A 27,410-nucleotide genomic window follows, 5' to 3' on the forward strand; every position below is an offset into this window, starting at 1 on the left:
CAGATATAGATCTAGAGAAAGCATACTTTCACCCATGGCATGTGAATTACCTGTTACATGTGACTCAGAAAAAGATGCCGATACGGGTTAGGCACAGCATACTATTAGAGCCTTTGAGATGGGTATGGAAAGATTTGTTGGAAGGATGGGGACAAAACCCGACCAGCAGCGTCTTATTGCCGCCTGCAGGGTAATGACGACTTCTCACCAGGTAGAGATAATAATATTTTCCGGCGGACTCAAGGAACAAGGAGTCACTCTCCTGGAGAGTTTTATTAGGGAGGAGGGGGTGCTGCTGACAACACAAGAATTCATGAGTACCAGTTCAGGGGGTTTAATGACGCTTTTTACTTACCACCAGCTTCTTCATTATGTACAAAGCCTTCCAAGAGACAGTCTGCATCCTAGTTTTGGGAGGAAGTTGAGGGAGTTTTTAGAGGGTGATGCAGCGGGGCAAGTTTCAGTCTCCTGGTTCTGTAGACTTATGGAGAATGCTCAACCACCAAGGGAAGTAGCAGAAGTAGCAGCACGTTGGAGTATAGACATACAGAAACCAATACCTGAGATACTTATACGATGGTCATTGATGGGGGTTCCTAAAATAGTACATAGTGCAGAACTTCAAGAATGTCAATTTAGAACGGTACATAGAGCATATTTTTCCCAGAGGAGAGCCTATCATGCAGGAGTGGTGGAGGAAGATAACTGCCTTAAATGTAGGCAGCCACGAGCCTCATTTACACACTGCATCTGGCTCTGCAGATATGTTAAATCATTCTGGCAGAAAGTGGAGAACTTTCTTAGAGAGGTCCTGGGGCATAGGACACGGGTCACATTTGAACGCATGATGTTTAATGTAGAGGGACAAGAGGGAGGGGGAAACAAGGAAGCCCAGCTGCTGACAAATAAAGCCTGTATAGTGGGGAAAAAATGTATACTTAATGGATGGGTATCAGACATACCTCCCTCTTATTGGGGCTGGAGGAATATGCTACACCAGCTATGCTTTGGGAGGCTAGAGGGGCGAGATTGGCACCAAAAAGACAGAGGAAATTCTTGGGAATATGGCAACCTTACCTTAACAGCATATCCAGTAGAGCTCGCAGCCCAAGTTCTGAATAGATTACCGGGGAATACAATGAGGGAAGGGGATTGTTAGACACTGTTGTCTTCTTTTTTTTTTTTTTTTTTTTTTGATCTGTGTTCATCAATACCTAAGTTGTTCAAATGGGTTACATATAGCTGGTATCAAAATAATAAACGGTGGATCTTAGGGGTGGGGATTGGGTTGGGGGAAGAAGAAATGTAAAATATTGATGAAGAGAATGTTACTATGCTCTTTTGTGAATGTTCTGGTTCCACTGCTCAGTACATGGAGCTTGTTGGTTGTTTATCTTGTCGTATCATCAATAAAAAATTGTTGAAACTAAACTGTCTCATTCTATAACAGGTTACCTAACTTTAAGTGTCATTTGCATGCTTAAAATTATAGAATACTGCTATTTATGCGAGTAAGTGTACATTTACACATGTAAGTGGAAGTAGTGTGCCTAACTGCTATTCTGTAATTATGAACTAAAATGGCTTAGCCCATAACTGCACAGGAGGTGTTCATGGGGGAGGGGCATGAGTGCATCATAGGCATGACTGACATTGATGTGAAACACAGAAACAGAGCAATGTAAGCAGATAAAGATCATATGATCTATCCAGTCTGCCCATCCCAGTTCCAGGGTCCGCCCGCCCTCCCTCCCTCCCTCCCTCCCAGTTCCAGGGTCCCTCTGAATTTTAAAAGCCATCTTCTTACCTCGTCGGGGTTACGGCGGCAGCAGCACGCAGTGAAAAGCGTGCAGGCTCGGCGCTTCAGCCTTCCCTTCTCTGTCTCTCAGTTCTGGTCCTGCCCTTATGGAAACAGGAAATGAGGGCGGGACCAGAACTGAGAGACAGAGAAGGGAAGGCTGAAGCGCCGAGCCTGCACGCTTTTCACTGCTGCTGCTGCTGCCGCCGTAACCCCGACAAGATAAGAAGATGGCTTTTAAAATTCGGAGAGAGGGACCCTGGAACTCAGAGGGAGGGAAGGAGGACCCTGGAACTCGGAGGGAGAGAAGGAGGGAGACCCTGGAACTCGGAGGAAGGGAGATCCTGAAACTCGGAAGGAGGGATGGAGGGAGGGAGGGAGACCCTGGAACTAGGAGGGAGACCCTGGAACTTGGAGGGAGGGAAACCCTGGAACTCGAAGGGAGGGAGGGAGACTGGGAGGGAGGGAGACCCTGGAACTCGGAGGGAGGGGGGATGAGAGAGGGGGAGAGAGGGAGGGGAGAGGGGGGAGGAGGGGAGGGGGAAATGCACCACCTGCAATCGATGGACAGGAGGGGGTGGGGGGTTAAAAGACAATGGACACAGGAGGGGGGGAGGTAGACACAATGTTTTTTGTTGTGCTCCCTCTGCCTGCTGTTCTTCAACTTGTTCTTCCCCTTTTAAGGCACTGGGCTGAAAAAGGGGGCAGGGTGGGAGAAGAGGGAGGGAGAAGAGAGAAAGAAGATGCTAGATGGGGGGGGGGCGCCAACTGATAGTCTGCAGGGGGGCACCAGAGACCCTAGGATCGGCCCTGACCCTGAGGCCCGTTCATCTGCCAGCCTGCTCGATCGTTCGTAAACCCGGACAAACGGGCAGGCTGGCAAAACCCATCCGGATGCCCACAATGTCCACAAAAAGAGGACATGTCCAGGTAAAACCGGACATATGGCAGTGGCGTACCAAGGGGGGGGCGGTGGGGGTGGTCTGCCCCGGGTGCACGCTGCTGGGGGGGTGCCGCACGCCTGTCGGCTCTTCGTTTTCATGCTCCCTCTGCCCCGGAACAGGTTACTTCCTGTTCCGGGGCAGAGGGAGCATAGAAACGAAGAGCCGACAGGCGCGCGGCACCCCCCCCCCCCCCCCCCAGCGGTGTGCACCCAGGGGGGGTTCTTTTGCCAGGGGGGGTCGCGCTGCACCTGGGGGTTTATTTCGCCGGGGGGGGGTCGCACTGTTTCGGGGGGGTGCTGCACCCGGGGGGAGGGGGCGCATCGGCGATCCGCCCCGGGTGTCAGCGCCCCTAGGAACGCCACTGACATATGGTAACCCTACTCAGGGCTCAGTTAATAAACTGGTTATTTTCTCATTTACATACTTTGTCTGGCTTGGTTAATTTGCAGGACCATCCACAACCCTCAGCTGGGGTACCACATAGCCATGGGTCTGTAGAAATGTCTGAGCCTACGTTTAGATGCATCAATGCTGGTTTACGCTAGTATCATATAAGAACACTCACGTATGTGTGTGTTCTTATAGAGTGCAAATATGGAGCTTGAATGTTAGCCCCCTAATACACAATTGATTCCAAAGTGTCACCCAGGATGCATGACAGCTATTACAGAATCCTTAGAAATCTGCAGTCAGATGCACTATAAGACATTGTGCGTGATTTCTGGAGCATGTTTTGTGCATGTAAAACATCGTTTACACACAGTCACTCTTTAAATATTGTGTGCAGGGGTATACATGCGTACAGGAAATCAGTCTAGTTTTATATGATCTGCGTATAGGCCTTTCCAGGGACATAGTTTGAGTGGTGCTGAAGTTGCCATGCTGCATGTATTTTATAAAATATGATGTTGAGGTGAAGTTGCCATGTATGCACGTTATATAAAGTATACATGCACACACATAAGGTACATAAGACATATTTACATCTGCCTTGAAGCAGCTGTCACTTTATACAAGAGTTTTTGTAAGCTACTTGCTGTTATTGTAGAAGCCTATTTTTAAAAAGGTACCTAGGTGCCTGTGTTGCCTTTATAAAATTAGCATGTTTTTGAGGACTGCATTAGGTTCCCTGTTATAAAATTCTTCTCTATTTGTTATAACTAGTAAGGCTCAGATCTGTATGCCTAGGCATCAATATTTCCAAAATTTTTCTGAATAACTTGGAGCTACCAAGACAGTGCTAGAGACAATGTCAGAGGCAGTCAAGAGGGTATACAGTTTGACCTTAGTCAGACAAGTCTGGTTGGGTTTGACCGTTGTCCTAAAATGAATTGGATATGTCTATTTGCCAGAGTAAAATTAACCAAATACATTATCCAGTTAACTATGCTGCTCATTGTTCTACTCAATATGACTCTCTACTGCCTACACATTAACTTTGGTACCTCCCTCCCAAAATATCAGTTCTGGCTACACCATGCTGCAGGTTTCTACTAACCAGCCACAAACTGGTCAGTAAAAGATGTGAATTGTCTCCCTGTGCGAGGATCAGACTGTTAGAAGTTTTCACAATGAGGATGAATGTATTTAATTGTATTTAAAATGTTGTAAGTTATGGAGATAAATTATCCAGACAGCAGACTGATTATCACCACAATCCAGATAATTCCCAGGACTGTGCCCATGCTCTGATCTGAGCAATCAATAATGCCCGGATATGTGCTTTGAAACATCAAGGCTGTAATTACTCCCCTCATCAAAAATAAGTCTGTACAACCCAAAAATTATACATACATACTAAAATATATTCCGGCTAACACAAACATGAAACCTAGCAAGCATTCCCACCCTACCTTCTACCTACTGCCACCCTCGATCCAGAGGACATAGCCAGGTTTTCAGCATCTTTCTAAATTTCATATATCCTTAGTGGAAGTTATCCTAAGAATGGCTTTCAGTTTTTGGAAGCCTTTCAAAGTTGTCTGTCCTTCATCTTGGAGATAAGACTGGGTTGTTGCTGCTGCCAAGGCTCTTTCATAAGTGATAAGATTGTGTTTTGAATCATTAGCATTTAGAAGAATGCCTTTGGGAGTGGATGTGTTTGTACAAACCTTCCCTCGCACAGTATATAAATCAGCCAGCCCAGAAATAAAGTGTCAGTGTTCTCCAGAAGCCGAAGTGTTTCATCATGGTAAGTCTCAGCTTATATTGGGTTCTAGGGTGTCTCACTGTTGAAATGGTTGCCTTCAAGTAATAAAATAGGATATTTCTGAGGTCAGAGCAGGTAACTACAAATGTCAAGCAAGCATGAAATTACATAGTTTGTGTATGAATATTCCGATCCTTTCTTTACACGTTTTAAATCTTCTTGGAAATATTATGGTAACAAAAAGCACTCTTTCTAGGCAAAAGCGTAGTTTGGGGTGGGCATGGGGGTGGTACCCCCCTAAATACTGCAGGTGCTTATGCTGAATTAGTCCCCTTTACCCCACTGAAATATAATTTCCTAATTCTTTGCTCCTCTTCCCTCCAAAGCAAGCAGGCACAACACCAGTTTCAAGGGCTGTTAGCCATGTCACTGTGGCACAGGAGACTCAGACCACAGTCTCCTGTCACTGGGAACTGGTGGCGTTCATGAATATGGTGAAGATGATTGGGGAGGGGGAGAAATCAGAAGACTAATTCTTTAGGGATGTGCACAGGGAAATTGCTAGTTTGTTTTTTGACCTCTTTTTTTAGTTTGTTTCAAACATCTGTGCAAATAAAAAATTTGCTAGCATGTACCACAACTTTTTAAAATATGCAAATCAATTTTAAGGGGCCTTTTTACCAAACTGCAGTAAAAAGTAGCCTTACATGGGTCTTTCCTGTGCGCTAAGGCTATTTTTACCACAGGGTTAAAATGGCTGAACTTCCTATTTTCCCCATTAATAGCTTTGCGCTAATTTTACCATTGCTGCATGGCCATTAGCGCATAAGCCCCAAATGCCACCTATTTTGTAGGCGGTAGAGATTCATGCTCTAAACCTGCATTAATCGGTTAGCACGCAGCAATGCTGACACGCTAATCCATTCACATAAATGCGCCCAACCTTCACCCCCAGACATACCCCTTCCATGAAAAAATGTTTTAAATATTTTAGCATGTGGTTTGTGAGCGCACTTTCAAAAATGACTGTGGGATGCCTCACCATTTTAAGCTGCAATAAGCATGTGTTAGTGCTTACAAGCCTTACTTCTGCAGGCTGATTGAATCCCGGGCCCAATATTTTCAATTATTTTATTTCTGGAGTATTAATTCAAATATATGTTCCTCTAAACGCATGATTAAAAGTTTTTTCTCCTGTTTTGAAGGCTCCTGGTACTTTTCTGTTTTATTTCTGGAGTATTAAAACAAACAAACTTGTGAAAACATACTTTCCCTTGATTTGTTCTAAATGTGCTACCAACTGGTTCACAGACCGTGTTCTCTAGTGTTAGTACAATTTAACAAACTGAACAACTGTTCTTTGTTTACCTGCTCAACCCCACTCATGATTTCACTAATCTCTGGCATACCTCTCATCTCTCTTTCAAGAGCCAACCTTCTTAGCCTTTCTTCACAGGGAACCTACTCCGTCCCTTTATCATGTTGGGTGCCTTTCTCTGCACTATGTGTATTTCAACTAGATATTTCTTTGAGACTGGACAACTAGAACTGCACACAATACTCAAGTGTGTTTCTACCATGGATGGATACACAGGCATTATATGTCCTGTTTAAATCTCCATTTCTGAGTAATTCCTAACATTTATTTGCTTATTGGCCGACCCCAGATACTGATCACAGGATTTCAACATATTGCTCACAGTGACAATTCCCACCCCCCCCCCCCCCCCACCCCCACACACAATCTGGCTAGTGACTACTAATACAGAACCCAGCTTCATACACCTATAGTTCAGATTATTTTTCCCTCTATGCATCACTTTGCACTTTTCCACATTAAATTCCATCTGCCTTTTAGATGCCATCTCCCAGTTTTAACAGGCTCCGCCCTTTCTGCCTCGCCTCACCCTATGCTTGGAATAAACTTCCTGAGCCCATACGCCAAGCCCCCTCCCTGCCCATCTTCAAATCCTTGCTCAAAGCCCACCTCTTCAATGTCGCTTTCGGCACATAACCATTTACCTCTATTTAGGAAACCTAGACTGCCCCAATTTGATTGACTGCATACTTTGTCCTTTAGATTGTAAGCTCCTTTGAGCAGGGACTGTCCTTCTTTGTTAGATTGTACAGCGCTGCGTGACCCTCGTAGTGCTTTAGAAATGTTAAGTAGTAGTACTCCTGTAACTCCCCAAAATCTGCTCACAGTTTATCAACATTGAACATTTTGTGTCATCTGAATGTTTCATCACCCTACTCTTTGTTCCCCATCCAGATCATTTATAAGTATGTTAAAATGTGCTAGACTGCTAGTCCCAGTACAGACCACCGAAAACTAACCATTTCGACTTTCTATTTCCTATCTTTTAACCAATTACCTCCTATCCCATAACACTTTAATTTCCAGATAAATTATTATTAATATCATTTATTGCATTTGTATCCCACATTCCCCCACCTATTTGCAGGCTCAATGCGGCGTACATAGATTTGTTAACATTGTCATTTCAGGATATCAGATCAGATACAGTTAGTAATGTGTAGCGATTAGGAAGGGAAAAAAGAAGAAGGAAGAGAATGCTTAGGGTAGTTATAGAAGGTAAGCGTTCATAATTGAGTGGGTTGGTGAGGTGACTTAGTGAGGCTCCCATGAAAAGGTCGAAAAATTGCAACAAAAATGCAAAACACCTCCTGTCCTAACCAAAACAATAACAGGAATTCAGTGCCCAGCCTAATACCCTCCATCTTAGAAAAACTCCAATCAAACACCTCCTGGCTTCACAATAACACCATCCCAATCAGCTCTCTCTTTCCTTGTACATTATGCCCAGCAGCTTTCCTCCTCTCTTTCTCACCCCCTGCCCTGCCCACTGTTCTGTCTAAGCCAGTGGTTCCCAAATGTGCACTGCGGCACCCTGGTGTACCACAACGAACTCTCAAGGGTGCCGCTACCCAATCCACAACTGCTGCTTCTCTAGATGAGCAACAACAGTGGCAAAAAAAAGCTGCAGCCATGAGGGACTGGATTCTTTATACACACAGCTGACGATTCTGCCCCCTCGAACATCACTTGCTGTTCCAGGGCACAGCCGGCAGATGCGTCTATGGAGAGTCTGGTCCTGCGCGGCTGTATCTTGTTTTACCACTGCTGCTGCTCATCTAGAGAAGCAGCAGTGGCAGCGATAGGTGTGTGGTGGGGGGGGGCAGAGAAGAGGCAAATGCTGGATTGGGGGGAGAAACAGAGGGGGCTTAGGCTTGTTGGAAGGGGGAGCACTAGAGAGGTTGGATGAAAGTGGGGAGAGAAGGAGAGCAGAGGTTGGATGAAAGTGGGGAGAGAAGGAGAGCAGAGGCTGGAAGGAAGGGGAGAGGGAAGGAGGGCAAATGCTGAATGGAATGGGAGAAAGGGAGAGGATGCATGAAAATTTAGGTGTTGGGGGCTGAAGCATGCCACCAATTTGCTTGCTTTGCAGGCAGCATGGAGCTTGGGCCTCGGGCAATGGACCTACTACTACTACTATTTATCATTTCTATAGCCCTACAAGGCATACGCAGCGCTGTACACCATACACAAAAAAGACAGTCCCTGCTCAAAGAGCTTACAATCTAGACTTCTTCACCTGGTGGGGCTTGGGCACCCCCGCTAGCAAAAGTAGGACTCAGTGCTGTTAGAGGGCGAGGAGAAGGTCCGGGCCTTGGTGGGGGCAGGGTGGGGGAGACTTGAGAGGAAATATGTAGCCTAGGGGTGCCATGACCCAAGTAAGTTAGGGAACTACTTCGCTAAACTGTGCAGGAGTCTTCCGCCTATAGTCCTGCCAGAGGGGGATGCTGTTTCACAAGCACATTTTCAATAATTAGGGACGGGTAAGCTCTGCAGGACTACAGGGAACCTACTTGTCCCTAGCAATTGAAAAACACAATATTGAAGCACTGCCCCCCCCCCCCCCCCCCACACAGGCAGCGATGCAGTTGGGGAGTCCCATTCAGCTTTCAGGGAACATTAGCCCTGCCCATAGCTTTGTGCCTTCCATCCCTTCCTTTCTTGGTGGGAGAAGAGAAAAGGTTGAATGTTAGTATGTAGAGGTAGAAGAGAGCAGAGAGCTTTTCAGGAGCTGGGAGAGGGGTTAAAACCTTTGATACAAACAATAGCTTTCTCTGAAGTACTACCTACCTTTGGAAAGGGAGAGAAAAGATTGCAAACTAGTGGCGTAGCTATGTGGGGCCTGAGGGGGCCTGGGCCCCTGTAGATTTCGTTGTGGACCCCCCCCCCCCCCCCCCCCCGTGAACCCTCCCCCGCCGACGCCTACCTTTGCTTTTGCTTTTGCTGACGGGGGACCCCAATCCCCGCCAGCCGACGTCCTCTTCGTCCTGCAGTCAGTGCAAAAAAGTCTTCGTTCTGTTGCATGCTGACGTCCTGCACATTGTACGTGCAGGATGTCAGACTCAGAGAACAGAACGTACATCGTGCAGGACGTCAGCATGCAACAGAATGAAGACCTTTTTGCACTGACTGCAGGATGAAGAGGATGTCGGCTGGGGGGGATTGGGGTCCCCCGCCAGCAAAAGCAAAGGTAGGTGGCGGCAGGGGAGGGTTCGCGGCGGGAGGTGGGGGTTCGAGAGGGCGGGAGGTCGTGAAAGGTGGCGGCAGGTCAGCAATGGGGGGGGGGGGGTCGGCAATGGCAGGGGGGGTCAGCGGCACCGGGGGGGAGCTAAAATGTGACCCCTCACCTCGGGCTCTGGACACCCCTCCCACTGAAGTCTGGCTACGCCCCTGAAGTACTGAGAATTTCAATAGCTGGCTCAAAGCCTGGTGTCACCAAGAAGGATTTAGGTACATAGGAGGATGGGGCAATACATGGAAAAACAAAAGACTATACTGTAATGATGGGCTGCATCTCACTGTGGCAGGAAAAAAAATCCTTGGGGAGAAATTCAGACAATATATTTCTAGGCATTTAAACTAGAAGGCGGGGGTGGCATATGGAGGCAGCTCACTTCAAGTGGTCACCCCCAGCTAAAGCTAGAGACAAGATGCATCAGTAGAAAACAAAGCAATGAAAACAACAATCTTAGCAAATCACTTCTTACCAACACAGCAGGAAGTGAGACTAAACAAATCATCAAGAAGCTCCAAACAGCCCAAAACACAGCTGCCAGACTCATATTTGGAAAAATGAAATACGAAAGTGCCAAACCACTAAGAGAAAAACTACACTGGCTCCCACTTAAATAACGTATTACGTTCAAAATCTGCACTCTGGTTCATAAAATCGTTTACGGAGAGGCCCCGGTCTACATGTAAGAACTCATAGACTTACCACCCAGGAACACAAAGATCAGCATGCACATTCCTGAATCTCCACTACCCCAGCTGCAAAGGACTAAAATACAAATTAACATATGCATCCAGCTTCTCCTATATAAGCATGCAGCTATTGAATGCATTACCACTCGCTGTGAAAAAAATGCGCGAACTAACTTTCGGAGATCACTGAAGACCAATCTGTTCAACAAGGCATACCACAATGACCCATCCTAATTACCAGACAACAAAACTCAAACCTGAACTGGATAAAACCTAACTCTCTATACTCGACTACCAAGGTCTACTCTACCACGAATGAACTTTTACGCAATACCATTTTATCTCTTATTCCGAATATGAACTCTTTAAACTTGACTGCTTAATCTACTATGTCAATCATGATCCTTAATGTAATATGACTTGTATCTCTCACTCCGGAAATGGTGATCGCCATGACGGAACAATGTAAGCCACATTGAGCCTGCAAATAGGTGGGGAAATGTGGGATACAAATGCAACAAATAAATAAATAAAGATGAAAATTCCACTGAAATGTAGATGGAAAGCGATGACCACAAATGCTCGCAGCCTAAGCAATAAAGTTCATGACCTTCAAGCCCTGATGTCAGAGGCAGACTTAGACGTTGTTGCAATCACGGAGACCTGGCTCAATGGCTCTCATGAATGGGATGCAAACATACCAGGCTATAATCTATTTAGGAAGAATAGAGATCGTCGTAAAGGTGGAGGAGTAGCTCTGTATGTGAGAAATGATATTGGAGCGACTGAAATGACAGGGACCTGGGGAAAGGAAGAAGCGATACGGATCACCTTAAAAAGAGATGATAGAACCTCTGTCCATGTGGGTGTTGTCTACAGACCTCTGACACAATTGGAGGAACGAGATAAAGATCTGATCGTAGATATTCAAAAGTTGGGAAAGAAGAGAGAGGTGCTGTTGCTGGGAGATTTCAATCTGCTGGATGTAGATTGGAAGGTTCCATCTATGGAATCAGAAAGAAGTAGAGAGATTGTGAGGCATATTTTCAAAGCACTTAGCCTTCCAAAGTTCCATAGAGACCTATGGAACTTTGGAAGGCTAAGTGCTTTGAAAATATGCCTCTGTGGATGCTTTTCAAAGTGCTCTGCTCAGACAAATGGTGATAGAACCCACGAGGGAGGGAGTGACGCTGGATCTGGTGCTCACAAATGGGGATAGTGTGTCAAATATCCGAGTGGGTGCCCATCTGGGCAGCAGTGACCATCAAACAGTTTGATATGTCAGCTGAAGTGGAGGGCGGCCACTCAAAACTCAAAGTTCTGGATTTCAAGCATGCTGACTTTAGTAAAATGGGGGAATACCTGAGGAAGGAGCTGATGGGCTGGGAGGACGAATGAGAAGTGGAAGGACAGTGGTCCAGGCTGAGAGAAGCTATAAATATGGCCACAAACCTTTATGTAAGGAGAGTAAATAAAAGCAAGAGAAAAAGGAAACCAATATGGTTCTCCATGCAAGTGACTGAGAAAATAAAGGCTAAAGAGTTGGTGTTCCTGAAATACAGAAAAACTCAAGAGGAACACAGAGAGGAATACCGGATGAAACTGAAAGAAGCCATGGGAGAGAGATACATCTGGTGAAAGCGCAAGCGGAAGAAAAATGGCTAGAAAGGTAAGGAGGGGTGACAAAACTTTCTTCAGGTATATTAGTGAAAGGAGGAAGACCAAAAAGGGAATTGTGAGAATGAAAGATGCTGCGAACTGCTATGCAGATAATGATGAAGAAAAAGCAAATTTGCTAAATAGATACTTTTGTTCTGTTTTCACAGAAGAAAATCCTGAAGAAGGACCACGATTGACTGGCAAAAGTATGTATGAGAATGGAGTGGATATAGCACTGTTCACAGAAGAGAGTGTGTATGAACAACTTGAAAATCTAAAGGTGGACAAAGCCATGGGACCGAACAGGATCCACCCCAGGATATTGAGGGAGCTCAGAGAGGTTCTGGCGGGTCCTCTTAAAGATTTGTTTAATAAATCCTTGGAGACGGGAGAGGTTCCGTGGGATTGGAGAACAGCGGATGTGGTCCCTCTTCACAAAAGTGGTGATAGGGAAGAAGCTGGAAACTACAGGCCGGTAAGCCTCACTTCGGTTATTGGAAAAGTAATGGAAGCGATGCTGAAGGAAAGGATAGTGAATTTCCTGGAAGCCAATAAGTTGCAAGATTCGAGACAACATGGTTTTACCAAAGGTAAATCGTGCCAAACGAATCTCATTGAATTCTTTGACTGGGTGACCGTAGAATTGAATCATGGACATGCTATAGACTTAATCTTCTTAGATTTCAGCAAAGGTTTTGACACGGTTCCCCACAGGAGGCTCTTGAATAAACTTGACAGGCTGAAGATAGGACCCGACGTGGTGAATTGGATTAGGAACTGGTTGACGGACAGACGCCAGAGTGTGGTGGTTAATAGAATTCGCTCGGATGAGGGAAAGGTGAGTAGTGGAGGGCCTCAGGAATCGGTGCTGGGGCCGATTCTGTTCAATATATTTATGAGTGACATTGCCGAAGGGTTAGAAGGTAACGTTTGCCTTTTTGCGGATGATACCAAGATTTGTAACAGTGGACACCCAGGAGGGAATGGAAAACATGAAAAAGGATCTGCAGAAGCTAGAAGAATGGTCTAAGGTTTAGCAATTAAAATTCAATGCAAAGTGATGCACTTAGGGAGTAGAAATCCACGGGAGACGTATGTGTTAGGCGGTGAGAGTCTGATATGTACAGACGGGGAGAGGGATCTTGGGGTGATCGTATCTGAGGATCTGAAGGTGACAAAACAGTGTGACAAGGTGGTGGCCATAGCTATAAGGTTGCTAGGCTGCATAGAGAGAGGTGTGACCAGCAGAAGAAAGAAGGTGTTGATGCCCCTGTATAAGTCATTGGTGAGGCCCCACCTGGAGTATTGTGTTCAGTTTTGGAGGCCGTATCTTGCTACGGATGTACAAAGAATTGAAGCAGTGTAAAGAAAAGCTACAAAAATGGTATGGGATTTGCGTTACAAGACGTATGAGGAGAGACTTGCTGACCTGAACATGTATACCTTGGAGGAAAGGAGAAACAGGGGTGATATGATACAGACGTTCAAATATTTGAAAGGTATTAATCCGCAAACCTTTTCCGGAGATGGGAAGGCGGTAGAACTAGAGAACATGAACTGAGATTGAAGGGGGGCAGGCTCAAGAAAAATGTCAGGAAGTATTTTTTCACAGAGAGAGTGGTGGATACTTGGAATGCCCTCCCTCGGGAGGTGGTGGAGATGAAAACAGTAACGGAATTCAAAAATGCATGGGATAAACATAAAGGAATCCTGTTCAGAAGGAATGGATCCTCAGAAGCTTAGTGGAGATTGGGTGGCAGAGCCTGTGGTGGGAGGCAGGGCTAGTGCTGGGCAGACTTCTACGGTATGTGGCCTGAATATGGCAGATACAAATCAAAGTCAGGTATACACATAAAGTAGCACATATGAGTTTATCTTGTTGGGCAGACTGGATGGATCGTACAGGCCGTTCTCTGCCGTCATCTACTATGTTACTATGTACCCAAAAATTAGCCCAATCCGCACACAGAATTTTTTCCAACTGGGCATGAAGTAACCAATATTGCCCATGCACAGAGCTATCAGAAGGAGCAAACAAGGCAGACAACCACCAGCAGGGGATGGCATGCCAGCTGCCACTACAGTAGATGTAGCAGCCCTTAGTGCATCCAGAGAGCGACCCCAGCATTTTCACTATCTAATGGAGACTACCTTCTTCCCCCTCCCCACCCCAGTGGCCAGTTGAACAAAGGAGGCCACCCATTCCTCACATGGACTGTCTAATCTGTTCTTCACCCCTCCTGTGAATTTCATGCAAACTATGTTTGTCTTGCTTGTATTGATTTAGTTGCATCATTAATATATGGAACAGCACAGAGAAGGTCCAAAGTACAGAACAAAGTCCAAACAGTGAAAAGAAGCACCAGGAGCCTTCAAAATCGGGACACAATTTCTTTAATCATGTAACTTGAACATCAGTTGTTTCATAAATGACCCAACGAGGGCCGTGTTTCGGCGCACAATAGATTTCACAAGAGGTTTGATTATGAACATACCTTTATTATCCAATATTTATTTTTCATGTTTGATTTGGATTGTTATTTGTTTAATAAAGACCTGACACAGCACTGTGTGCCGAACCACGGAGGAATATATGGAGGAATAATTTTGTATTTTCTGGAAGTAATTCAAATGAATTTAATTTACTTTTTACAAAGCTCCGGTAAGCACTAAAGCAAAATTTCTCACCTGTAGCAGATGTTCTCCAGGGACTGCAGGCCAAATATTCTCACACCTGGTGACATCACTAACAAGTGCTTACTGCAGCTTAAAATGGCCTACCGTGGAGAGCGTTGAAGCATCCCTTGGTAATTTTTGAATGTGGATTTATTTATTTATTTGTAGCATTTGTATCCCACATTTTCCGAACAAATTGCAGGCTCAATGTGGCTTACATTTGCCGGATGCACAAACTGTGTGCTAAAACATTTTTAGCATTTTCTCACAGAGGTGCATGTCTGGGGCAGAGAAAGAGCATGTCTATGAAAACTGATTAGCGTATCAGCATTGACGCATGCTAACTGATTAGCACAAGTTTAGCATGTGAGTCCCTACCACCTACAAAATAGGTAGTGTTAGAGACTCACGTATTAATTGGAAAATAGTACATGGCCATTAATGGGAAAATAGAAAATTCAGCCATTTTACCCTGCACAAGACCAAACCACACAAGGATGTGCTAAAGCCACTTTTTACCGCAGTTTGGTAAAAGGACCCCTTAGCAAAACCCCTTCTATGAGGTCCTCATCCTGGAGGTAGCTGCATATATGATTATTAAGCTGTCATAATTCAAAAGCATACTAACAATCTGTTCACCCAAAAAAGTGGAACCATTTTTTGATCATCGAGGATTTGCAACAGAATTTGCTTGAGTCTCACAGTGTTCTCTTTCACAGAAATGTGTTTGGATCATCACCCTTGCCTTTGGCATCTGCATCTCATTGTGTGATGGATCATGTTTCCATTCTGAACCAAAACTTGAACTTGACAGTAATGGCATCCCAATAATTCCTACAAGTAAGATTACATGTTATTGCAGTTACATACCATCCTGCTTAGAGACTGTCATGGCTATGTAACATGGCTTCAAAAAAGAGAACCTCTGGTAAAATAGGGTAGTAGCAGACTGAGCTCCAAGCAAGGCCAGATTTAAGATTTGGGCACCTATGGGCAGAGTAAGGGCAAGGATCCTCTCTTGGAGTTCAGAGAGCTAAGGCAGGCTCCCCGGGAGATGGAAAGCAGGAATGAGGTTGTTGGACCAACATGCCATGGTGGTGCCTCTTTGAAGTGGAAGGCTCCTTTTTGACCTGGGTACGTGGCACCTTATCACACTGAGTCGCAAACCTGTCCTGGAGGAACCCCAGTCAGTCCAGTTTTTAGGATATCCACAGTGAATATTCATGAGATCAATTTGCATACACTGCCTCCTTGGTATACATATCTCATGCATAATCATTGTGAATACCCTGAAAACCTGACTGGTTGGGGTTCCTCCGGGACAGGTTTGGGAATCACAAATCATTTGGAAACCACTACTGCTGCTTCTCTAGATGAGCAGCAGCAGCAGCAAAATAAGCTGCTGCCACACGGGACCGAACTCTTCATACACGCAGCTGACAATCCTGCCCCCTTGAACATAATTTCCTGTTCTGGGGTACAGCTAGCAGCAGCATGCATGGAGAGTCTGTCCCATGTGGCTGCAACTTGTTTTGCCTCTGATGCAGCTCATCTAGAGAAGCAAGCAGCAGCGGCGGCGGCAGGAATGGTTGTTTGTGGGGGAGCGGGGAGACAGAGGAGGGAGACAATGGATTGGCAGAAAAAGAGGGGGCTTAGGCTGGATGGAAGGGGGAGTATGAGAGACAGCAGAGATTAATGAAAGTCAGGAGAGAGAGAGCAGAGGTTGGATGAAAGTGTGGAGAAAGGGAGGGCAGAAGCTGGATGGAAGGGGACGAGAGGGAGGGCAGAGGTTGGAAGAAAGTAGAGAGAGAGGGAGGGTACTGGATGGAAGGGGAGAGAAGGAGGGCAGAGGCTGGATGAAAGTGGGGAGAGAGGGAGGGCACAGGCTGAATGAAAGTGGGGAGAAAGAAAGGGATGGATGGGAGAGAGAAGGAGGGCATAGGCTGGGTGGAAGGGGCGAGAAGGGCAGATGTTGGATAGAAGGAAGAGAGGAGGACAGAGGGATGAAAAGGTGGAGAGAGGGAGGGCAGATTCTGTATAGAAGGAAGAGAGAGGGAGAGCAGAGGCTGGATGGAAGGGGGAGCGAAGGAGGGCAGAGGATGGATGAAAGAGGGGAGATGGAGGGAAGATGCTGGATGAAATTGGGGGGAAAGGAAGGGCAGAGGCTGGATGGGAGAGAGAATGAGGGCATAGATTGGATGAAAGTGGGGAGAGAAGAAGGGCAGATGATGGATGGGAGCAAGGAGGGTGGAGGCTGGATGAAAGGGGGAGACAAGGAGGGAATAGGCTAGATGAGAGGAAGAGCAGAGGCTGGATGGCAGAGAGAAGGAGGTCAGAGGTTGGATGAAATTGTGGAGAGATGGAGAACACACTCTGGATAGAAGGAAGAGAGAGAGAGGGTAGAGGTTGGATGAAAATTGGAAGAAAAAGAGGACAGATGCTAGATAGGAGAGAGGAGGATAGTAACTGGATGGAAGAGGGAGAGAAGGAGAGCAGAGGCTGGATGAAAGTGGGTAAAGAGGGAGGGCAGAGGCTTGATGGAAGGGGAGAGAAGCACGACAGATGAATGTGGGGAGAGAGGGAGGGCAGAGGCTGGGTGAAAGTAGGGAGAGAGGGCGAGCAGAGGCTGGATGAAAGTGGGGAGAGAGGAAGGGCAGAGGCTGGATGGAAGGGGAGAGAAGCACGGCAGATGAAAGTGGGGAGAGAGGGAGGGCAGAGGCTGGATTGGAGAGAGAAGAGGCAGGATGAAAGAGAAGGGTGGTGGAGTTTCCCCACTTTCATCTGCCCTGCATCTGTACCCTTCCATACAGCCTCTGCTCGAAGTTGGTGCATGCTGTTTCCCGCGGTAGAAAATATTTTTCTATTTTCTACTGCAGGGGCGCTCGCAGTGGTAATCGGCAGCGTGGCCACATTGTCGCGTGCTACCTGAATACCACACGAGTAGCACGTGAGCTCTTACTGCTAGGTCAGTGGGTGGTGGTAAAGGCTCAGGCAGTAAATAGCAGCCCGTTACTTTTGATTTTACCGCATGGCCATTTACTACCCCTATTTAAAAAAGCCCCTTTTCCCAGCCATGGTAAAAAAAATATCCCAGCACGTGTCAATTTAACGCGTTCACACTACCACAGGCCACTTTTTACTGCAGCTTAGTAAAAGGACCCTTAAGTGAGAATTTTAATAGTAGTTCTGCACAGAACTGCTGTTATAGAACACTAACTTAAATTTGCATTTTCACGCCTAACTTAGGCGTGAGCATTTACACCAGCCAAAAGTTGCTGTAAACGATTGCACCTAAGTGCTGTCAGTTAGGCACATAAATGACAGTATTCTGTAACATCGCTCCTAATTGCTTGCCACACCTCTGACCCACCCATGCTCATCCCAGCTCCACGCCCTCTTTGGACTTGTGCGCCATATAAATTAAGCACTTACCTCCATATTGTATATAGTGTAATTTGAGTTGTGCGCACAATTCAGGTCGTATTCTGTATTGTGTGCGCAACTTAATTATCTCAACAAGCTAATCAGCGCTGATAATTGCCAATTAACAGGTAATTACTGACACTAATTGGCTTTAATTAGAATTTATGTGCACAACTTGCTAAGCGTATTCTATAAAGTAATGCGCGTAAATTGTAATGCATGCTGCCAAAAGGGGGCCATTCCATGGGCATGGAATGGGTAAATCATGGGCAGTACTAAATATTATGCATGCTGTTATAGAATATACCTTCTCCATGCCTAACTTGGTCATCAGCATTTACACCAAGATTTACTTGGAATAAATTCCCGCAACTCGATTTAATATTCTATAAACTACGCCTAAAGTTAGGGGCGGTTTATAGAATATGCCTAGGCATTTTTTGGCACCAATTTTTATGGTGCCATATATAGAACTTAGCCCTTCGTTTACAGAGCGTAGGCATAAGTCAGTTATGCACGTAACTACAAATGATTACCAATTACTGTTTAAGGCCAATTATTGATACTTATCACCTATTAAGTGCCAATTTAGTGCTAATTAGTAAATAAGTTACACCTGTAACTGACCCTATTTTTTAACTGAGCGCCTAACTTTGGGTACCATTTATAAAATTTGGGGGTACATGTCCTAGGCAAATTTATCCTGCTTGAGTACATGCTCAATTTCCTTATAAAATTAACCCCAAGCTGAGTTCCACATGGGAAGTTACTATTCAAGAAAAGAACCTTGATATCAGTGTGAACAATACATTGAAATCCTAAACTCAGTGTGTAGCAGCAATTGAAAAAGCACATAGAATGCTGGAAATTATTCAGGAAGAATTAAAACATCATATCATAATGCTGATTGATGCTGTGAGCACACCTTGAATATTATGTGCAGCCACTATCTGAAGAAACCTCTTCAAGCAAATACTCAGGTACTGATGTTGATTGAACTTTAGGAACAGGAATATAGAAAATCCTCTGCAAAGGTGGTAATCCAGTATCCAAATACTTAACGTTCTCCTTTAAAAACATATAAAATCGGTCCTTTGGGGTTGATGTCACAAATTGAGGCAAATTCTAAATTGTTAGATTTAAATGTCTGATATAGCATTTCAAAGTTTTCAGTTTTCTGTAGCAGAAGCATTTTGCCCTGAATAAGAGAAGTTTGTGTCTGCTTTATTTGATGAATACTTTGATTTCTCCTGGGGAGGTAGAAACAGTGATGAATTCTTCAAGAATAGACAAGGCCCTGGAGATGGATGGCCTTAATACTAAGTTTTATAAGGTCTTTGCTGGATCCAAGTTGACTGTGCTTTAGCTCTCTTGGTAGTATTCCACTTTTTTATATTGTTTACCTTTGCTGCAATGCTGAAATGGAACGGAAAAGCACAAGCTGCCTGCAGCTTGTTGCCAACTCCGATACTATGACAGAGCATAATTGTAACTTTTGTGAATTCTGATGCTACTATATTTTCTTGGTAGTTTCCAAATGTTATTATCTGATGCTGATGTTATTGTATTTCCTTGGTATTGTCCATGCCTTCTTGTTTGTAACCTGCACAGAACTTGATTATGGATGTTGCGGACTATAAGAGCTATAATAATGTAATGTAATAATCAGAGCATTGCCGTTGATCAGGACATGAGGAAGAGCCTTAATGTGGGGAGTGAAGTTTCACTTAGCCCCACTGGCCCTGCAACACCCCTGCACAATGAGGGATGGCTGCGTTGGAGACGCGGAATGCTCTGGAACAACCAATGCAGCAGTTGGCAGCCATTGGAAGACCAACCACCTCCTTCTCCCTTGCTGCAGATACCAACTGGATTGGCACTAACTTCAGTGCTGACATCAAAGGGTGCTTCTGGGATTCAGACAAGTGGTTTGGGGTTATCTCTGCCCTTGCTGATGAAACAAAAAAAAGGTAACACTGCATTGGATTGGGCTTGAAGTTCTTTACAAAGTATGTTTCAATACAGTTCTAAAAGTTGATTCTAACTCTGTAAGAAGTTAGAAGAATCTGTATTGGGCCAGACTGGTGTATTCATCAAATAAAGCATTTACATTTCAGGTTAACCCAAAATCAGAATTCAACAACACTACTCAAACGGATGCCTGTTCTAAATTTTAGATTCAGAAAATAACTCAGTACACTGGATCCATTTTCTGCACCAAATTTTCAGAATTGTGTCTAAGTCTCTTTCACCCTTTTGTTACTCACTGCCACATAGGTGGATCTTTCAATTGAGCACCACTCACCACTATTGGAGAGTCTGCAAACCCAGTCATTCTCGCCTCTCTTCCTCCATTAACATCTCTCTCCTGGTTGATCCATTCATGGTAAGGCAATGCCCAAAGAGAATGTTCTGTAGTATTGGGTATTCTCCATTTTTCAGTGGCTGCATTACTAACAGGTTAGATGAGAGACTCCAGAATGTTCCCCTTCAATGGACACAGAGGGCACATTATGGTGATCTTACTATATTCATTTTCAATTTAGTTTACTCATTTTCATTAATGGTTCAAGCTGAGTAACATTCAGGTACAGTAGATATTTTCCTGTCCTCAGAGGGCTTACAATCTAACATTTGTATTTGAGGTAATGGAGGGTGATGGGACTATCCAAGTCAGAAGGAATGTTAATTGGAAGTGAGATTTGAACCTTGGCTTTCCTGGTTTCTGCTTGTTGCTTTAACCAATAAGTATTAGCTATGGTTTATAACAGTTATGGTACTGGAAAGCTGCGGGACAAGTCAGTTGTGGTACATAACAGCTGTGGTAGTGTGATGATAACTGTGGACAAGAAAGTTTAGTAAATGGCAGCTATGGGACACTGCAGGAGAACATAAGAACATAGGAATAGACATACTAGGTCAGACCAATGGTCCATCTAGCCCAGCATCCTGCTTCCAACAGTGGCCAATCCAGGTACAAGTACCTGGCAGAAACCCAATTAGTAGCACCATTCCATGTTACCAAGTTATCCTGTGAGCTGGCAACTATGGTACAGAACTGTAATACAGGAAAGCTATTGGATCTGGAGTACTGAGTAGATGGAAGTTGTCTGGGTTCTGTATTTTATATTATTCCTTCTGTTTCAGCATGTGTTGAAAAGGATGGAACTCGCCATGATCTTGAGACCACATGGGTAAGCAACTGCATGGATTGCAGTTGTGGCACAGATGGTTCTCTAAGCTGCTGTACCAAGTAAGTGTTGATCCAACTGTAAAGTCTGCTTTGGCAAGTAAAGTGGTGTGAATGTCTTCCTATTATACCCCTAGGGATTAGACCATAAGCATTTGTGTGTAAGGTTGAAGCGAACTCCAGCTCTTGTCTCAGCTTGTGATCTTACTAAGAGTTTATAGAATTGTTACACAGTTTATGCATGTGCATTTTCCAAATATAAGGTGACCACATAAATTTAACAACATGCCCTGAAGTGCTTCCCAGAATGCCTCTTTTTTGTGGCCAGGTTTATGCTATGTTAAAAAAGAACACACATACATTCAGGTAGCTGAAAATCTACTTGCTAAACAGTCTGATTTATTTGAATCCATGGCATAGCCAGGAAATTTCAACAGGGGTTGCATCTGCATTTCCCTCCCTTCCCTTCCCTTCCCAGTCTGGCCCCACAAAGATGTGGCAATTTCCTCCATTCCACCGCCCCCCCCCCCCCCCCCCCCCGCAAACCTTAAAATCACATCCAGTATTCGCCCAGGCAGGCCAGCGGCAGCAGCATTCATAGGTTTCCTGCAGTCTGCACCGGGGCTTTCTCTCTGAACCAAGTCACCCTTCAGAAAACAGGAAGTTGCGTCAGAAGGGATGGGATGCTTCAGAGAGAAAGCCCTAGTGCACACTGCAGGCAGCCTATGGGTGCCACTGGTACCTCCCAGGCGAAGACTGGATGTGATTTTAAGGCAAGGAGGAAGCGAGGGGAGGGAGAGAATTGCAAGATCTTTGTGGAGCCAGGTCAGGAAGGAAAGGGGAGAGATGCGGCGAGAGGGAGAAGGGACAGACTGACAGAGAGCGCGTACACAACACACGCACTTTGAATTGATACGCCACTGACTTGAATTAACTCTATTTTATCAAACCCAACAAAACTGGAAAGGAATTATATATAAGCATTCTATATTGGTCTATCTGTCTGTCTGGGAGCACAATAACTCCTGAAAATTTAAAGGGACAAAATTTGGAGTAGTGGAAAAAAAAATATCACATTCAAAATTGGACCAGACTGGACATGGGTTTCATAGAAAATTCTCCAAAATATGGCCAAGTGCATATCTATGGAAGAAGCAGAACCAGCTTCTGCAGCACAGAAACTCTGATACACATAAATATAGCCATTAGGGTAATGCTCTTTTCCTTTTCGCCAGCAGCAGATGAATCCAGGGTTATATCCTCCTACCAGAAGGTGGAGATAGAGAACACTGAAGAAGGTAGTGACTCTGGACATCCAGCTCCTTCCCTCTTCAGTTTATCTCTATCTCCAGCAGGTGGTGGATGAATTTCTTCCAGCTCCTGAATTCTGTGCTTTGGGAAGCTCCTGGGCTTTGGCCAGTGGAGCAGGGGGTGTGAGGCTGAAGGTGCTCGCTTTAAAGGCATACTTGGTTTCAGGTCCCTGCCTTACCCCATCTCTCCCTGTCTCCTAGTGATCCCGAGGTGTGCTGTGTCTTGCCTCCTTTCCTCACAGAAGAAAAAAAAAAGCTCTGCGGTGCTTTTTTTTGGAGGGGACACTGGAGATTAGACCTGAGCTCTGCCCGACCGGGTGTGTGAAGGTTTGACCTGCCTCTGGAGCGCCTCCTGGCAGTTCCCGCAGCTGGTTCTGTTTTCAGGCATGGGTGAGTTGCCTGAGCGAACCACAGCATTTCCTTTGTCCCTGCACTTGCCAGTATGGCGGCGGAAGCGGATAAGCTCTGCTCCTGCTGCAGCAAGAGGCAAACAGCAGTGGGGCTGTGCACCGCGAATTGTACAGAGGATTCAGTTTTGGGGAGTTTGACGGTGTCGGCCGACGCTGATTTTTTCCTGTGCACCGAGTCTGGGTGCCGGCGCCGTCTTGGATTTGGTGGGGATCGCGAAGCTCTCGGCGCCACAGACCGGAGAACCCGGTAGGTCAGTGGGCACGGTTTCTGAAAGGGTGTGCTCACTGAGGGACACTCGTGGGCCGGTTTCTGATAGTGTTGTGGGCTCTGGCTGCCAGAGTGATTCTTTCTCTCCTGAGTTCATTCTCCTTTCGCACCGGGCCTTTTTGTTGAAAAGGTCTCTCTCAGCTGTGCATGACCTGTCCCTGCCGGCTTCCATTCTCATGGCCAATCAGGTTTCGGTCCCTGGGGGGGGGGAGCACAGGTCACCTTTCTCTATGGAGGCTCCTGTCCTCAAATGCAGGAGGGTGGTTTCGGTGTCCGATGTTGGTTCTGTTGCTCCTCTTTCCCTTACCCAGTCAATTTGTGCAGGTTCGGCTGAGTCCTCCAAACCTCCTAGAGTGGAAGACCTGGAAGAAGGGGAGGTTCCCCAGGGAGAACAGGATGATCCGAAAGCAGTTTGCATCTCGACGAGCTCCCCACGTTGATTTCTGACGCGCTTCAGGCTCTTAACATTCAAGACCCGGAGGAGGCAGCTGCCTCTTCGGTTAACCTCAGAATGAACAATACTAGAAAACCTGCCCAAGCCTTTCCGGTGCATGAGGCCATACAGGAACTTATTATGGCTCAGTAGGCTGATCTGTATGGGAGTCTAAAAATGGCTCGGGCCATGGCTCGCCTTTACCCGATAGCAGAGTCTCATCTGAAGCTTTTTGCTCTTCTGAAAGTGGACGCTTTAGTCACAGCGGTGACCAAAAAGACCACTTTACTGGTTGAAGGGGGAGTGGTGCTGAAAGATATGCAGCTGGAAGCTGTTTTTAAGAGTTCCTTCAAAGTCTCAATCCTTGCACTGCAAGCCTCCATTTGTAGTTCGTATGCTGCCAGAGCTTGTCTCTCTTGGCTTCAACAGGCTATGGAGCAGTCCGTCGACGGTCCTTCTGCCCTGTCGGATCTGGTTCCTCGCTTGGAGTCGGGTCTAGCCTATTTAGCCGATGCCCTTTATGACGCTGTTAGAGCGTCGGCCAAACAGATAGCTTTGTCGGTGACGGCTAGGCGGTTTCTGTGACTTCGCCATTGGTCGGCGGATATGGCCTCCAAACACCACCTGGCGAAGTTACCCTTCTGGGGGAAGCTGTTGTTTGGGGAAGACCTAGAAAAAATTGTTAAGGATCTGGGAGATTCCAAATCGCAGTGTCTCCCGGAGGACAAGTCCAGGTCTTCGGTTAAGACCTCCTCCTCTAAGCCTCGATTTATGGAGGCTTGCCGGTATTGGCCGGGTCGAGTTTCGGGTTCCTTTCAGCATTCCAAATTTCAGCAGCGCTCTTCCTTTCGCTCACACAAGCATTCCAGGGGATCCGCTCAAAGGCCAGGAACTCAAGGCCGTTCTGCACAATGACGGGGCGCCAGTCCACTCTCCCATGCCCAACATAAGGGGTCATTTGTCCCTGTTCTACAAGGAATGGACCAAAGTAACGTCAGACCAGTGGGTTCTGGATTTAGTCAGAGACGGTTATCGCTTAGAATTTCCCTCCTTTGTTAATGTTGATCGCTCCATATGGGGGAGCATTTTTCCTGTGAGGAAAGTTGGGGTTATGTTGCATATTGTTTCTGCTTTGGAATACGACATATACTGAAGAGGGAAGGAGCTGGACGTCCAGACTCGCTACCTTCTTCAGTGTTCTCTATCTCCACCTGCTGGTACGCGGATATAACTCACCAGTTCCTGGATTCACCTGCTGCAAATAAAGGAAAGAAAATTATCAGGTCAGTCCAAATTTTCCCTTCCAACTTCCTCTTCCGTTCACTCTACTCTCTAGGTTACAGACACAGAGAGATCCAACACAATTACTACCCACACCCACGTGTACAGATATAAGCTGGGCTTTTTTTGTGCCGGTACACACCGGTATGGCGTACCGGCACCTTTTTTCCCCCAGCGAGTCCTGCACCCTTTCTCTCACTCCCCTACTTACTGTTTTTTTACAGACTCAGCAGCGCGAACAGTGCAGTGATTGAGAGAGGTTGGCAGCGTCGGAGCATCCCTCTGTGAGCCCCGCCTACTTTGTTTCCACTTCCTGTTTCCGCATAGGCAGGACTCGCAGAGGGAAGCTCCGATGCTGCCAGCTTCTCTAAATCGCTGCACCGTTCATGCTGCCAAGTCCGATGCTGGCAGCCTTTATCGCTTCACTGGCTGTCAGGCAGGCAGTGGAGAAGGAGGATGGGCTGGGGGTAGAAGAATCACTGGACATGGATGAGAGGGGAGGGCAGGGGAGAGAGGAGAATCACTGGACATCGATGGGAGGGGAGAGCAGGGAAGGGAGAATTGCTGGACATGGATGGGAGAGGAGGGCAGGGAAGACAGAATTGCTGGACATGGATGGGAGGGGAGGGCAGGGGAAAGAGGAGAAATGCTGGACATGGATGGGAGGGGAGGACAGGGAAGAGACAATTGCTGGACATGGATGGGAGGGGAGAGCAGGGGAGAGAGAAGAATCGCTGGGCATGGATGGGAGGGCAGGGTTTGGGAGAGAGGAGAATCACTGGACATGGATGGGAGGGCAGGGGAGAGAAGAGAATCGATGGACATGGATGGCAGGGGAGGACAGGGGGCAGAGAAAAATCGCTGGACATGGATGGGAGGAGAGGGCAGGGGAGAGAGGAGACATACTGGACATGGATGGGAGGGGAGGTCAGGGAAGAGATTCGCTGGACATGGATGGAAGGGGAGGGCAGGGGAGAGATGAGAATCGTTGGACATGGATGGGAGGGGAAGCAAGGGAAGAGAGGAGAAATGCTAGAAATGGATGGAGAGGAGAGCAGGAGATAGAGGAGAATTGCTGGACATGGATTGATAGATGGAGGGGTTGGCGGGGAGAGAGGAGAAATGCTGGACTTGGATGGAGGAGAGGGGAGAGAGAATTATTGCTTTATATGGATAACAGGGGAGGGAAGAGAGAGGAGAAATGCTGGACATGGATGGAGGAGAGGAGAGAGGAGAAGTCCTGGACATGGATGGAGGAGAGGAAAGAAAAAAGAAGATGCACATGGATGGAGATGAGAGAAAGGGAAGAGAGGAGAAAAACTGCACATGGATGGAGAAAATAGGCAAAAGCTGGATCCACGTTATACCTCCTCCAGTCAATTCCATAGAGGAGGACCCAGCTTTTACTTGTGGATGTAGGGCAAGAAATGAAGAAGAAAGGAGAAAAGTAAAGAAATAAATGGAAAGGAAGCCCTGGAAACGGAGTTAAGAGAACAGATAGAGAGCAGCAGAATCAGAGACTAGGACAAAGTCACCAGACAACAAAGGTAGAAAAAATTGTTTTATTTTCATTTTAGTGTTTGGAATATGTCCAGTTTGAGAATTTACATCTACTGTCTTATTTTGCACTAGGTATACTGGAGCTCTAACAGCTTACAGAAATTATTTATAATGAAAAAAAATCATGTTATTTTTTTTCTTCTATACTAGTATAATATTTTCAGTGATGTCTGTTTATATGCGCCATGGCTGGTATAAGGGGTGTGACTAATGTGGGTGTGGCTATCACAGGGGTGGAGCCATATGGGGTGATCCCGCCCATAATGAGTACCCGCACCTTTTTTTCTACAAAAAAAAGCACTGGATATAAGAAATATCCACAGACACACAAACACATACACAAATACACACACAGGTACAGGAATTTGAAATATTTCCATGAGGCATGTCCCCCCCCCCCCCCAAACTGTTGTCATACCCCATCCTTGCTCTCTTGCTGAACAGGCTGTTAGTGATTCAGATAAGCATTTCATTTTCTTTGTTGTCAATTGTACCGTGAGACTTATGGCCCGATGATCAAAACTCCAGTGCTACATAGAACAGCGCCTGTGTTTACTACCACAACAGTGCCCTAAACTAACTCCCTCATGATCAAAGCTAATATTATGCAAATGATATGCATGCTATTAGCTTCCATCATGAGGGAGCAAACAGAGTGGATGGCACAACTTTTGAACACATGCTTAGGATGCGGGCTATCAGAGTCAACCCAGGCTGTCACTGACAGCCCAGGGGTCTAGTGGACCCCTAGACCCCCCACCTCCCAATTGGTAAGGCCCCAGGGGTCCAGCAGACCCTCAGACACCTGCACACAAATACAAAAATTACCCTGATGGTCCAGTGGGACCCCTGTCCTCCTGCTCCTCACTCTTTCCCCAGCCGCCGCCACAGGTCCAGTGGGACCCACAACAGGGGGCCCAACCTGACCCAACCCCCCTGAAAGCTTGCCCTGGTGGGCTACTGGTTGGGAGGTTCCCCCAATTCAACCCCCTCCCCAGTACCTTCAAAGT

General features: G+C 46.1%; 1 protein-coding gene across 1 annotated transcript in view; it reads left to right on the forward strand.

Moving 5' to 3' along the window:
• Window positions 1–4,854: 4,854 nt before the first annotated feature.
• LOC115471199 (beta-microseminoprotein-like) overlaps window positions 4,855–27,410 on the forward strand; it is a 35,103-nt gene continuing 12,547 nt past the window's right edge. The window contains exons 1-3 of the mRNA XM_030204900.1: window positions 4,855–4,933; window positions 15,245–15,365; window positions 21,096–21,201. Of these exons, the coding sequence (XP_030060760.1) occupies window positions 4,931–4,933; window positions 15,245–15,365; window positions 21,096–21,201 (230 nt within the window). The 5' untranslated portion in view covers window positions 4,855–4,930. The remainder of the gene's footprint in view (window positions 4,934–15,244; window positions 15,366–21,095; window positions 21,202–27,410) is intronic.

The sequence above is a fragment of the Microcaecilia unicolor genome, chromosome 5 (genome assembly GCF_901765095.1).
Source record: "Microcaecilia unicolor chromosome 5, aMicUni1.1, whole genome shotgun sequence".
NCBI classification, from domain to species: domain Eukaryota; kingdom Metazoa; phylum Chordata; class Amphibia; order Gymnophiona; family Siphonopidae; genus Microcaecilia; species Microcaecilia unicolor.